At 35.7% G+C, this 14,855-nt stretch overlaps 1 protein-coding gene across 5 annotated transcripts in view; it reads right to left on the bottom strand.

The window, feature by feature from the left end:
• Nucleotides 1-14,855, bottom strand: part of POSTN (periostin) — a 48,604-nt gene that overhangs the window by 21,434 nt on the left and 12,315 nt on the right. For all 5 annotated transcript variants that reach the window (XM_055140356.1, XM_004604515.2, XM_004604516.2 and 2 more), the window contains exons 5-15: nt 13,413-13,577; nt 12,013-12,159; nt 10,949-11,090; nt 7,739-7,951; nt 7,008-7,142; nt 4,335-4,483; nt 2,700-2,836; nt 1,607-1,737; nt 970-1,100; nt 752-854; nt 578-645 (exon numbers count right to left, since the gene is read on the bottom strand). In XM_055140356.1, coding sequence (XP_054996331.1) covers nt 578-645; nt 752-854; nt 970-1,100; nt 1,607-1,737; nt 2,700-2,836; nt 4,335-4,483; nt 7,008-7,142; nt 7,739-7,951; nt 10,949-11,090; nt 12,013-12,159; nt 13,413-13,577 — 1,521 coding nt within the window. The remainder of the gene's footprint in view (nt 1-577; nt 646-751; nt 855-969; nt 1,101-1,606; nt 1,738-2,699; nt 2,837-4,334; nt 4,484-7,007; nt 7,143-7,738; nt 7,952-10,948; nt 11,091-12,012; nt 12,160-13,412; nt 13,578-14,855) is intronic.

The following is a 14,855-nucleotide window of genomic DNA, read 5'->3' as shown; positions in this document are numbered from 1 at the left end:
TCTTTACAACTACTGTGAGTAATAAAACTTTTTTGTAAGTAAATATTTTCCCCTTATATTAAATAGCAAAGATGATAGAGAAATTATCATTTTTATGTCTGTCTTTGTTTGGGGAGATATTTGGGCCACACATGGGGAAGCTCAGGGCTCATTGTGTTCAGGGATCACTCCTGGTTCTGCTAAGTGGATCATGTGAAGTACCATGGATAGAACCAAGGTCAGTTGCGTGCAAGGCAAATGTCTTACGACCTCTGCACTCTCTCTCTCTTTGATCCTTAAATGCAAGTCTCATCTTCAAACTTGATGTTAAATTTTTTTTAAAGTCACATGTGTTTCCCTAACATTTCTCATTGTAGTTTACATAGTGTTTTGATTCAAAGAACTTTGAATAGCTAGCTAAATAAAACCATAAATAAATACCATTTATTTATGTATAGCTAGGTTAAGTGATGCATAATAAACAAAGAGCAATTTAAGTTCAGTGTCCATCTACTTATTAGTATATCCATTTATAGTCTAGTATATTAAGACTGCAGTGTTGCTAAACACATTAAAAGGAGTTAAATAATATTTTTACCTTAATTTGTATGTATTTTATCAGCTTATTAAGTATTTCCAGCAGTTGATCATTTCCAACTGGTGTGTCTATGATGAGAAATATTAAATAAATATTATTAAGGATATGTGAACTAAAACTCTAGGCTTCAATTTATTATAATTTTATTTACTAACACATTTAATAATTACCAACCTGCTGGATAAAGAAGTTTATCCACAACATGAATGACGCCGTTTGTTGTCATGATATCAGATTCTTTTGATTTTAATTCATTTATCAGAAGTGTATCATTTACCTATCAAGTCAGGTAATAACAATATAAATTTAATAAAAGTTGAACATTATTAAATGTTAAGTAGGAAATAATTATTTAACACTGTTGTAAATTAAAGCTATTCTTGAGAACTTACTCCTTTCACATAGATTTTGCTTCCTTGGGTGGTCTTTAGAATATTAGTAACACCGGGTTCAAATCCCTTCCCAATAAAAACTCCTGGTGTCAGGTGATAAAGAATGATGTTCTGAAGAGCATTTTTGTCCCCTGGTAAATAGATTCAATTATTAACAATTTAATGTTTAATATACAAAATGCATATTTATAATATTTTAATTATTAATTTTTTAGCATCTTGACACTATGAAGACCAAGTACAATAATATTACTTTGTCTTTATTTTTTGACTCCACTATTGATATCACAAGTTGATAATAAGTACCATAACAAAGTTCAATCAAAATATTATCCAATTTTCTGGGACAAAAAAATCAATTCAATTTAAAAATTGGTGACATTTTCTTCTTTGTCACCTATCTCTGTGGACTTCAGAAGTAACAGTTGTTATCATAAGTTAACAAACTAGCCAACAATGAGCAACTAATTACAAACAATGAGTGATAGTCTAATAGACCTAGTGGAATGATAGAGAACTAAATCTGTCCATAAGTAATGAAGGGCCATTTGGGACCTGATACCTGGATATAAAAGCTGCAAGAAGAAATGAGATCATTAAATCAAGGGGCAAATAACTGGCATCCTCTTCTACTTACGAATTAGAATTTCCCTTTCTTCATTAGTCATTCCCTTAAAGGCATCATTGGTTGGAACAAACAAGGTCCAATCTCCAGGCTGTGTCAGGAGCTCTCTCAAATCAGCAGCTTCAAGCAGGCTGAGGAAGATGCTAAGGAAGAAGGACATACACTATTCAGTTAGATTTAGATTTAGATATGCTTCCCCATAATGTAGATACATTGTAAAAAGTATGAGAAAATTGTCAGTCTATTTTCATATGTTTAAAATGCAACTTACCTTAATAAAGTTTCATCATGGGAAACTTCATACAGCTTAAATTTTAGGTTTCCTAACCTCTGTTTTTATCCTATTAAACTTGACTAATTACAATGAAAAAAAGAAGAGTACTCTTTTAACTTAATATTCCACAAATTGCCTTTGCTAATATATACTATCACTAATGATCTTAATTATTAAAAAAAAATCATGAGGAGTGGTGCACTCTACTTAATTTTATTTTTTTCACTCACTATATCAAGCTATGGCACACAAGGAAGTAAATATACTAAATAATATTAAATAATACTAATAATTTAATGTTTGATAATTTAACAAATAATTTAATAATTAGTGTTAAAACATTTTAATTCTGTATACATATGCATGGGGCTGAAGTAATAGTGTTACAGAGAGAATACTAGCTTTGCAGTGCAGATCACCTCCCATTCCCATATTGGAAATCCAGTTAGAGATTGACTGAACTGATTGTTGGCCATGCCTTAACACCTGTACTATCTCTCCACTCCATAACTCTGTATTAGAAAACTGAGACATAATGGGCTGGAGTGATAGCACAACGGTTGGGTGTTCGCCTTTCACGAGGCCAACCCGTGTTCGATTCCTCCGCCCCTCTCGGAGAGCCCAGCATGCTACTGAGAGTATTGAGCCCGTGCGGCAGAGCCTGGCAAGCTACCCCTGCGTATTGGATATGCCAAAAACAGTAACGATAAGTCTCTCAATGAGAGACGTTACTGGTGCTCGCTCGAACAAATCGATAAGCAACAGGATGACAGTGACAGTGAGACATAATATGTCAATAGCGTTCACTCTTTTGTATATAATAAAACTTACCTGAAGCGCTTATCCTGTTTTAATTTTTCATGGAGGGACTTCTCTGCTGGTTTGATGATCTCTCGGAATATGTGAATGGCACCATTTCTTCCTTGTTTACTGCCTCTCATCATGCATGAGTTTTCTATGCAGACAGCCTAGCCAAGAAAAAACATAGCTGTCTATTTCCTTGTATGAAATAACCACTTATGGAAGCAACTACTTAATTTTTAAATAAGCTCCTTTTTAGTCTTCAGGTTGTTCCTGGCACATTGCTCAGGAGTCACTCGTACTCATGCCTGAGAGACCATGTGGTACTAGAGATTGAATTCTGGCCTTTCAAATGTAAAGTCTGGGTTCCAGCCCTCGAACCCATTTGCCTGGCCCCAGCCTCTAAATAGTTTCCTTCCTGTTTTTAGGGACTTGTAAATCAGCTCTCACACTTCCTTTACAAGCCAGTTTTCTACAAGTAACAAGTCCTCCTATGTCTCAGGCAGGTAGTTTCATCAATGGGTCAAAATTCTATACTACTCTTTTATATTTCCAATCACTACTTTCCAGATTCTAACTTCCCTTTTATACCTCATTAGATAACTTTTGACACTTTATCTCTGAGGGACTTTCTTTAACCATTAAGCTTTTTAACTGAATGCCTTATGTGGTTTTCACAAATATTTAATGTATTTTCTTGACTATAAGATCATGTATGTCAGATTATTTAGTCAAAGCACTTGAAAAATATATCATGTATCTGTGTATAAAGTAGAGCATGACCCATTTCCTACATTATTTAAAATATTGTGTCATTCAGGGTCTAGATAATTATCAGTGGAAACAGATCCTGAGATATAGTTTGAACTGACAAAACCAAGAGGGTGGTCCTTGTGAGAATATTACCATCGCAAGTATACAATGATAATAACAGTACTACAAACTATGATACTTCAATAAAGTAAGGTTGAGAATAAAAATAAAATGTCTCAGAATTGTAGAACTTTAATGAATAGTTGTAATTTTTTATATTCAGTTTTAGGTAGTACTGGACTTTCTATGAAATCTACTAAGCTGTAGCTGTAAATATTGCTTGAACTGAAATTAGACAGTATTATTATTATAATGCAAATTTTGTAAACAAATTTTCTGAGACATTTTTCCTCTGATGAAGTATGTGAAAATTCTTTTATAAAATCCTTAAGGGTCTTTATGTATCTATACAATTGAACTTTGAAAGGCATTTCAAAGAAATTTGGTTGCCAAATGGGGATCTTTCAATAACAGTACCCTTCATAACACTGATTCTATATAAGAATTATGTAGGAAACTAAAAGTATGCCTGACTTCAAAAATTTATTGTGAAGGAATTTTATTAATTTCTGGAATTTAAATAATGCTTAATAATATAAGCTTATTTATAATTAAATGCAAATTGTCTAATATGTTAATGCAAAATTCTTTTTGTCTATTTTCCTTTATATTTTCACACAAGTCATTTGATTCCTTTATCTTTCTTTAGATTCCTTGTGCCTAGAATATTTACCATTGAGTACATCATGCTATTAATATTCTGAGTACCATTTGTTGTAGTAGTATTCTTTGAAAAGTGCAAGTCATTTGACAAGTCAATGTGGATATTTTATCTTGTTCTGATTTACTTACTGTACGGTACACGAACACTCTGAGCTGTTTGCCTCCAATGGTCTCAAGCTTTTGTCCATTGTAAAGCTCATTAAGACCAACTTTTACTTTTAATATGTGATTCTGCAGAATTAATTTAAGAAGGCGCTGATCCATGCTCAATGTATCATCTAGAAATAAATTCATTGAAGAAGAGTATTAATTTATTTAAAAGCACTAATGTGTTTTGCTGGTAAGAGAAGTAATCTCTAGCACTACTGATACTAATTTTCCTACACTCATGTGTGAGTTGACTAAATGCTCAAGGCTAAGAAATGTTCACATCAATTAGAAACGTCCTCATCAATTGCATCAAATAGGCATAAAAGGATTTCAAGCAGTCCAAACAATGGACTTCACTTCCATCAGAGTTACATTAGCACCATGTGCTCACTGGTAAACACTGAATTTTAATGCTAGCCAAGATTGTTTCTGGAGCCTCTAAGTTGCATGGAAGACTGATTAAAAATGAGTCACTTGCTCTGCGCCTAAAGACTTTGATTCCAGAGATCTAACACATTCGGGCATCCCAGCGCAGCATCTAATAGCAATGCACTGGGACTGCAAACTGGGCTACAACTCTGTGCTGCCCGGGAGTGGAATTTTTCCTCCCCACCCTGTCTTCCTGCATGGAAAACGGCGGCTTGGTGGCACCCACATGGCAGGCGCCATCTTCTAAGACTCCAAACCCAGAGGTATTCGATTTTTACACTTGGGGTTCCCAGGGACTCATGGGAAGGGGGCGTAACCGGCACGCCCTCGGCCCAGATAAATCTGGAGCCGCTGAGCGTGAAGCAGACCCTCTGCGCCTAAAGACTTTGATTCCAGACTTCTTACAGCAATGCACTGGGACTGTGAGCTGGGCTATGCAATTTCTGGCAGAATTTTCCCTGGACTTTATACAGAAATCCAAAACCGCACGGACACGGTAGTGTTCGTGCAGTTTAACATTTATAATTGTCAGCAATGTGAAACGGTTCCTTTTGAACAGGTCTGATTGGGGGGGAAACTCCAAATAATAACAGTAAGTTTTTGTTGAAATATTGAAGGTTATTAATGTAGCAGCCACCTCTCTGGACTGTGAACTAAGCAAAAGCCCCACGCTGGCCGACGCGGCGTGGCGTACACCATACTATGAGGCGCAGGAAGGGGCATGAGGGGGAAAAAAAAAAAGGGAAAAAGGAAAAAGGAAAAAAAAAGAGTTATGTACTGATAGCAGTGGGGCTACATATCTCATCATTTCCGGCAATGGAAAACTAATTATCAAATGCTTCCTTGGTAGTAGGTCTGTCTCTCTTGGGTGGAAACTCCAACAACTATAGTGAGTTTTGTGTTGAATTATGGAATGTAATCAAGGTAAAGAGAAAATGGAGTGAAATTCATTAGTTATACAGTAGGGGGTAAGGGGTGGGGGCGGGGGTATACTGGGGTTTTTGGTGGTGGAATATGGGCACTGGTGAAGGGATGGGTGTTTGAATATTGTATAACTGAGACATAAGCCTGAGAACTTTGTAACTTTCCACATGGTGATTTTATAAAAAGTTAAAAAAAATAAAAATAAAAATGAGTCACTTGTATAGGTATTTTTAAAATTGTTGACCGAATGGAATCTCACAACCTGTAAAAGATGGGGTCATCCCAGTATATGTGGACTTCAGTATTATTGAAAGGAAACGTGTAATTTCTAAGAATTTTTCAATAGGAACTTTTTAAGTCGTGCTTGTGTTATGGAGGCCACTTCAAGTGATACTTGGCCAGTGGTGTGGACCTGTCAGCTTAGTGCTCAGGTCATTAATACTATATGCTGGCTCTAGGCCGGGGCCAGCGGTGTTAGGGGCCACTAGAGTCATAACTGGTGATGGTTGATGCTGGGGAAGGGACACGGAGCTTGGTTTGAAACTGGAACTTCATGCTTGAAAGGCATGTGTTCTACCCCTTTGAGCTATTTCCCTGGTCCAGAATTTGATTATTTTAATTTTTCTCTCCTGTCATTCTGGGGATAAATCTTACAACTTCACACATGCAAAATAATGTTCTGTCACTGAGCTTCATTCCTGGCCTTAGAATTTTTTAATCTTTATCAATAATTTTATATGTCATAATTTAATGTTTGAAAAATGTAAAAAAGAGATCATCTTTTTGTTACTAATTTTTGCTTGATTATTTAAATATTTATATGAAATAATTCTGGGAAAAGTGGTGGCTTTTATTACACAGTTAAAGTGAGCTATTTACATTAGTTCAATCAGAATATGGGAATGTACAATGGAAATGTCTTATTTTTATTTATGAGTAATTTGATTCACTACCCTCAATTTTTAATGCCAAATGCACTTATTTATTCCAAAGTAAATTGGAATTAGTTGGTCTTCCTAGACTTAATTGCCTACCAATCACTCATCTACCACATAGAAATCTTTCTTCTTTAAGCGGAGACTATACACTGCCTCCCAAATGCACCCAAAGCTACTTCCACTACCCTGTATCTTTTGAGTGCCCCCCAACAAGTTGGGAAATACTGATATATATTTTGATTCACTTTTGGAATAGTATATTGGATTGGTTTTCATAAATGCATAACAATATGATCACATCGTTATAGCATCACACAGAGTCTGTTCCCTATCTTAAAAGCAGCATCAATGGCATACATACCAGAAAATGCATTGTTCACAGGAGCCAGTAGAGTATATTCTCCATCTGGTTTCAGAGCAGATGCCAAGCCTAACTGAGCCACTAGGTCTGTGAAAGTGGTTTGCTGATTTCCGGCCAGCTCAATAACTTGTTTGGCTATAAAATAAACCATCACCATTCCAACAATGTCATCACTGTTATTATAATCATCATGAAATTAGTAAAACAATTCTTAGCCTTTTTTAAAAGCTATTTGCTGCAGGGTAACATGATAAGGCTTCCTACCCTTCCCTGCTAGGAGATTCTAGTGTCCTTTGGTGGGAGTTGACAACTACAATGAATTTCAGAAGGAAATAATTGTCTTCTTTTAGTGTTATTCAATTCTCTATTTCTCACATCTCTATTATTGGTAATCTTAATTCATGGCTAAATTCATGGCTAAATTCATAAATATAAATTCATGATAAATTCATTGCTCTTGAATTTATCCCAAGCTGAGCATTTGATTATATTTTTCAACATTTTATTAGAAAACACTGTCTCACTCTGAGAAACTTCATTAATATTTTGTATCAGTAATTTATAAAGCCAAAGTTCCATGCATGGGAATGCCCATAGCTACCTGGTCTACCTACTTAATGGTTAGCTCACTGTTTCTGGTTTGTACTTTACAACCCTTATACTATTTTTTTTCTGGATGCAGTCTTGAAGAATGACAATGGAATATAGTAGAATAAGTAAGTGATGCTTACCAGAATCAGGAATTAGGACCTCATCAATCAAATGAATAACACCATTATTTGTCACTATGTCTTTTTTGTTCACCATTTTGATTCCATTGACTGTTATGCTGTCACCATCACATCCTATCTCAATGGTGTTTCCTTCTAGGGTCTCAAAGACTGCACCTCCCATGATAGCTTCAGAACACTGAAGAGTATTTAAAATGTGGTACTTCATTAGAGCTGAAAGACAAAATGAAAGAACAAGTTTTCAGTTCAAGATAAATTGCATATGGCACTTAAAATACATACTTGTTATGGAAGTCAGTATCCTTAAGAAATACATTAGAGGGGGCTGGAGCGATAGCACAGCGGGGAGGGCATTTGCCTTGCACGAGGCCGACCCAGGCTCAATTCCCAGCATCCCATATGGTCCCCTGAGCACCGCCAGGAGTAATTCCTGAGTGCAGAGCCAGGAGTAACCCCTGTGCATCGCCAGGTGTGACACAAAAAGCAAAAAAGAAAAAAGAAATACATTAGATGCCTACTCCAGATGGAATCCCAATAACTAAGAGCTTCCACAAGCAAAGCCCATTTGTGTGGGTTCAGAACTAAATCTCCAGGCCACATGGTGGCAGAGGACCTGGGCTGTCTCTCCCCAGGGTCCCCGCCTGCCCAGCAGATTGGCTGTCATGCCCTCAATTTGCCTCCAGGCACCATCTTAGTGCACCAACAGCCCTGGCCCAGAGACACAGCAGTGAGTCCCAAAAGACACTACAGAGCTGGAGATTTCTCCGGGACCCATACCAGGCCAATTTCACCGGGGCACCTTAGATGGAGCAGGTGCAGTTTCCCCACCTACTCCAGATGAAATCCTGGTGACCAAGAGCTTCCACAAGCAAGGTCCAGGTATGTGGGTTCCAGGACTAAATCTCCAGGCCATATGGTGGCAGAGGACCTGAGCTGTCCCTCCCTGGGTCCTTGACTGCCCAGCAGACTGGCTGTGGCATCCACAATTTTCCCCAGGGCTCCATCTTAGCACACCAACAGCTCTGGCCCAGAGACTCCCAATTGAATCCCCAAATGGGTTAGTGCCATGCAGAGATGTCTCTGAAACCCAATAATTTACAATCTAGAAATTTACATTTACAATCATGGTCATGCAAGCTCTCATGATACTCAAAATGAGGAACGGAAAATAAATTATTTAGTGTCTGCCCCTGGTAAGTAGGCTTGAATGGTGGTGGGAAATTTCAAGCAAAACATAATACCAAAGTTAGAGAGAGAGTATTGGGGAAATTTTCTGTCATAGAGGCAGGGTGAGGACTGGGATGTGGGGGGTGGAAAATGTGCACTGGTGGAGGAATGGGTGTTCCATCATTGTGTGGCTGAATCTCAAACATAAAAGCTTTGTATCTTTATCTCACAGTGATACAATTTTTAAAAAAGTAACATGGAGTTCATGCCCAATTCAGTCAGCTTAATCAATGGCTGAACAAATAGCAGTACTCATACATTATTAAAAATATATATATTAGAAACACATGTATTGTGTTAAATTTGTGTAATATAAAACCCAAGTATTAACTGAAATCAGATTATGTGAATAATCAAGGAAAGTTTTTCTTTCCCCCATCTCTAGCACAATAGAAATAATTTAGCTCAGCAGATAATAAGAAAAGACCAGCTCTATGAAACATTTTGTGTAATTTTAAATAAAATGTTAGATAAAGTTTTCACTACCATAAGAGTAGCTTGTCATGTGAAAGTAATAATATTTCTCATTAGAATTAAGTTAGTTGCTAGTGATACCTGTTCCAAAATATCCAGGTAAGATCCACTATTAGCCATTCATAGCAGAATAGCTGTACATAACTTGAAGAGGTTAGTAAAGAATTAGGATAAGATAAACAATCCTCTAGAGACAACATCTGAAAAGTAGCCAAAATAAAGGTGATTTCTTCAAGTACTTCTAATGTGATATTAGTCTCAATAATATTATATTTAAACTTATCCTGTTAAAATTATCGATTTAATTGTGCAAATATATTGGAGCATAATGAATAACTTCTAGTCAGCACTAACATAAAGTCAACTTGAAAATAGAAAGGAAATTAGAAAGAAGTCAAATTCTCTATATCAATATGTGATGGCCATGGGGTGGGGATGATGGGAGGGATACTTGGAACATTGATGCAGGAGAATGGGCACCAGTAGAGAAAGGTAAACCAAATCCAAATATGAACGTTTATAAGTTTGTAACTGTACCTCACAGTGATTCACTAATAAAAAATTTAAAAAATATATGTAATGGCAATGAGAGAAGCAATTCTCTCAACTCAGTGATAACTTTTACCAAAAAACAGTAGAACTGTGTGTAATATATATGGTACTTACATATTAACTAATGTTTATTTTCAATACTTACTAATCCTTTTTAATGTCTGCTACTTAATTACTTGACAGGAATATTAGTATGATATTTAGGATACTACTCAAGCATAAATAAGTATGATATTTAGGATACTACTCTTCCTTGATTACTCTGATAATAATGACACTATTTAGGCTTTGGGGGTCACACTGACTGTTTTCAGGTTTTACTTCTGGCTCTGTTTTCTGGGATCACAACTGGCAGTGCCAAGGGGATTATATGTGGTTCTGGGAATCAAACCCAAGCAAGGAAAGTTTTTTACTATATTGCTATATAACATAGTATTATTACTATATAATGTAGTTATATATAGCCACTATTATTATATAATTTAGTTATATACTAATAACTATCTTTCTGCTCCCTAATTACATTAATTATTAAACTAATTATTTTATTTGTCTGCCTATTCAACCTGTTCCTCAAGGATTCTCTACCCCTTCCTCTTCCTTTCCACCTCTCTTCCTCCTCCTTCTCCTCCTCCTTCTCCTTCTCCTTCTTTTTGAATTCCCCATAAGAATCTGTTTTTTCTTTGTCTTTCCCTACCCAAGCTGGTAGTTCTAGCATGACTTAATTCTTTTTACATTTTACTTTCTTCTTAAAATTCTTCTAGTGTTCTCATAGAAGAACATATTTTATTTTTTACTGAGGCTTTCTCACTGATCATGGGGTCCTTGGAGTCACTCTTGTTTAGGGGGTGGGATGGGGGGATGAAAGTATTGGGTATCAAACTAAGGCCTTGAATATGCAAGATAAAAGTTCTACCCCTTTGAGTTATTTCCAAAGCAAGTGAGACATTTTGGTACCTTCGGAAGCCACTTTGTCTCCCATGATTCTTTGTAGGACACCTCGTGGAAGTTTCTCAAAAGCCTCATTTGTAGGAGCAAAGAGTGTGAAGTGACCATCTCTTCCCAAGGTCTCCAGTATATCAGATGTGATGGCTGCTGCCTGAAATATAATATGCATATAAGGATATTAAAAAATCCAACACACTGCCTAGGTGGATTTGAGGACTGAGTCAGTAAAACAGCAGAAGTTTGTTCTTGTTAAACCTTTAAAAAACTATTATTTTAGACTGTCATGTTTTTCTAACTTGCTCCAAGCTAGGTTTGTAAGACAGAAACTCTGTCAATGTCTGAGGGATGTTTAATATAATGTTTTATGGAATTCTTATTCTTATTCACATTCTTAACACACTACATACATCATCATGTAACATATATTTAACATGTTTATATCAGTAATATTTCACATTAAGAAATTATTTCTTTTGTGTAAAATAACAATCTATTTCAAGAGAAATATGGTTTCAATTTCTGCCATGTGTTTTTTAAATTATTTTTTTAATTTTTATTTTTTATTATTAGTGAATCATCATGAGGTACAATTAGAGTTACAAACTTTCGCACTTGCATTCCAGTCACACAATGATCGAGTACCCATCCCTCCACCAGTGCCCATTCTCCACCACCAATAATCCCAGTATCCCTCCTACCACCCCCCTTAACCCACCCCACCTCTGTGGTGGGGCATTCCCTTTTGTTCTCTCTCTCCTTTTGGGTGTTGTGGTCTACAATAGAGGTATTAAGTGGCCATCAAGTTTGGTCTATAGTCTACTTTCAGTACATATCTCCCATGCCGAGCGAGTCCTCAGAACACCCATTACCTGGGTGTTCCCTTCTCTATCTGAGTTGCCCTCTCCCCCAGCATGTGAGACCAGCTTCCAAACCATGGAGCTAACCTCCTGGTACTTCTCTCTACTCTGCCATGTTTTTAAAACATAGTTTTTGTTTTTATCATTTTTATATTCTTGATAGGAGAGAGGAAAAATTTTAATGACCCAAAAAGCTGTTGTTACTTTTATACTTACCCTGAAAGAGGAGAGATCATCCTCAGCTTCAATATAGTCTTGAATTGAAGTGCCAATTTGTGTAAGAACACGGTCAATGACATGTACAACACCATTGGTTGCAATTTGGTTCCCATGAATGATTCGAGCACAATTAACAGTGACTACCTATTATTTGAAAAATCAGAGTGCAAAAATCAGACCTATCCATCAATTCCCAAGACTATAAACCCATTCCTTTCTTCTCCATGAACTGTAAATGTAAGAGGAAGGAACCAACAATATAAATGCTAGTGCTAAGAGTAAGACCTATTTATTACTATGTCTAAAAACCTGAGCCAATTGAGAATCCAAGCCAAGTTGAGGTTGATCTGTTTAGAAACATCACTGTCACTGTCATTGTCATCCCGTTGCTCATCAATTTGCTCTAGCAGGCACCAGTAACGTCTCCATCTGAGATTTGTTGCTATTTTTGGCATATCAAATATGCCATGGGTAGCTTGCCAGGCTCTGCCATGTGGGCAAGATATTCTCGGTAGCTTGCCAGGCTCTCCGAGGGGGGCGGAGGAATTGAAACTCGGGTCTGCTGCGTGCAAGGCAAACGCCCTACTGCTGTGCTATCACTCCAGCCCATTTAGAAACATACAGAAAAATATGTTCTTTTTTATTTGAATTAGTGCTTTTACTCTTCTTTCTTTTATAGTTAGTCAAATTATTTGTAAAGTGGTTCAATGGATTATATAATGATGCTTAATTAGCATTAAGGAAACAATTACTGTATAAATATAATCAGTTATATTTCAACAATTTCCTAAATACTACCTTATTGCTGAATGCCCTGTGTCTCTGGAAAATTGACTATTGGAAGAACCCTATGATTCTATTAAAAATTCCCCAGAAATGCACTTATCAAAATATACAAAAATCCAAATCAGTTTAGTTGTTGGAAAGTATTATTAAAAGATAACTCATTCTTTTATAATCTCTGATGTGTCCTTATTTATTACCCTTTCTCTGATTATTATTATTATTAATGTTGCATTATTTTTTTGCTTTTGGAGCTACACTTGTCAGTACTCAGAGTTTACTCTTGGCTCAGTATACTCGAGGACTCCTGCCCACTGTAGTATCTCTCTGGTCTCTGGTTACTATTTTAAATAAAAAGCTACAATAAAGAAGTCTTTTACTAGAACATCTACTATCACCTATCATAGAACTGTCAATTTAATATTTTCCTCACAATAACCTTTTTTGTAGATATTAGTCATTAAGTTAGAAATGTAAGTGTTCAAAATGTGGAATAAAGGCATGACCGGACACTTATATTCATAAAAATTCTGCTGCTTTTCTGAGCATTAGATAAAAACATAGAAAAATAGCAATAGTTTTCAAAAATAGTATTTTCATTTAATGAAACTTACCCCATTAGGATAGTGATTGATGAAAAGTCCCAAATTGTTATACATTGAAGGAACAATCATGCCATTTTTTAAGTCCTTGGTCAGCATTCTCTTATTAACCATGTGGCTATGTAAAGCATTTAATAATTCAACATTTACATTGTTCTCCAAACCTCTACGAATATCCTAGAAAAAAATGTAGATGATAGAAATTTATTTTATTTTACTTCAGAAGTGTTATTTTTGCAATGTCAGGCATGGAATCCAGGGTCTCAAATATAAAAGCATGAACTCTACCACTGAACCGCATGCAGGCCATATTAATTTCATTTGTTTAATTATTGCAAAATCCTATTAATTTCATCATTTCTTCTCTTTTACTTCTTTATTGAGTTGTGATTGGTAAGCCAAACTGACATAATTAACTTTAAATTAATTTTGTTCAACTGACCATGGAAATTTCTAATTCTGCTTACATATTCTGATACTACAGCTTCCGTGGCCATTGCAGAGACAGAAGTACTTTTCAAATGAATATATTGGTGAAGAAACAATCTTGATATAAAGGCATAGGGGGATTTGAAATGATCAAACATCCAGTGGTAAACTAGTAAAAGGACATTATATTTGTATACAATATTTGTGTTTATCAATGATTTTGTTTATTTTATTAAAATTCAATAATCTTTGCATTCTACACCCTTTTTTAAACCTAGTATCTTATGTTATAATAAATGGTTCTATGGGAAACTCAATGACAAATGAGGTAAAATATTTAACTATGAGGTACATATATATATATTCAGGGAAAACAAGTATAATGAGATGATGGACGAAGGAGAAATTTGTTTACAGAGGGCAAATAAACACACTACTGAAAATGAACCTTTATATAAGGTAGAAATGGCATAATTTTGTGTCTAAGTCCAGACGGTGACACAGGTGGATATTGGAAGAGCAAGTTTTTCAGTTGTGTTGTCACAAATTTCTATGTATCTTGTGTAGCTTAGAAGAAGTTTAGAAAAGTATGTGGCTCAATAATATTGAATATTTAAATGTATGAGTAAATATAAATAAAACTGGCAAGGGAAACTCACTGAAGATTTTGTGGTATTAGCTTATAATGATGAGACTGGGCTTTAGGAAGGTTGATCTAGTGAAAAATAGCAAAAATAAAGGAGCTAGGGTGAAACATGAAATGTGTGTGACTAACACAAGTTTGTAAGAAATGGAGAGAGAGGTAAGAATGACTCAGTCTTCAATTCTAAATACTAAGATTGATAGTGACAGTTGTGATTAAAAGCAGCAGACTTAGTTATGGTTAAAAAAGAAATTTGGTGGGAGAAAGAAAGAATAAAATCTATTTTGAATAGCTTAATGTTTGAATATGCAGATAAATTATGTAGAGAAATAAATGCCCAAAACCAAAATCTACTAGAAATCTATCTAGACAGCAAATTTTCA

This window comes from Sorex araneus, chromosome 1, assembly GCF_027595985.1.
Source record: "Sorex araneus isolate mSorAra2 chromosome 1, mSorAra2.pri, whole genome shotgun sequence".
Taxonomy (NCBI): Eukaryota; Metazoa; Chordata; class Mammalia; order Eulipotyphla; family Soricidae; genus Sorex; species Sorex araneus.
The sequence above is the reverse complement of the archived record's forward strand: the minus strand, read 5'-3'. Positions and strand labels throughout refer to the sequence as shown.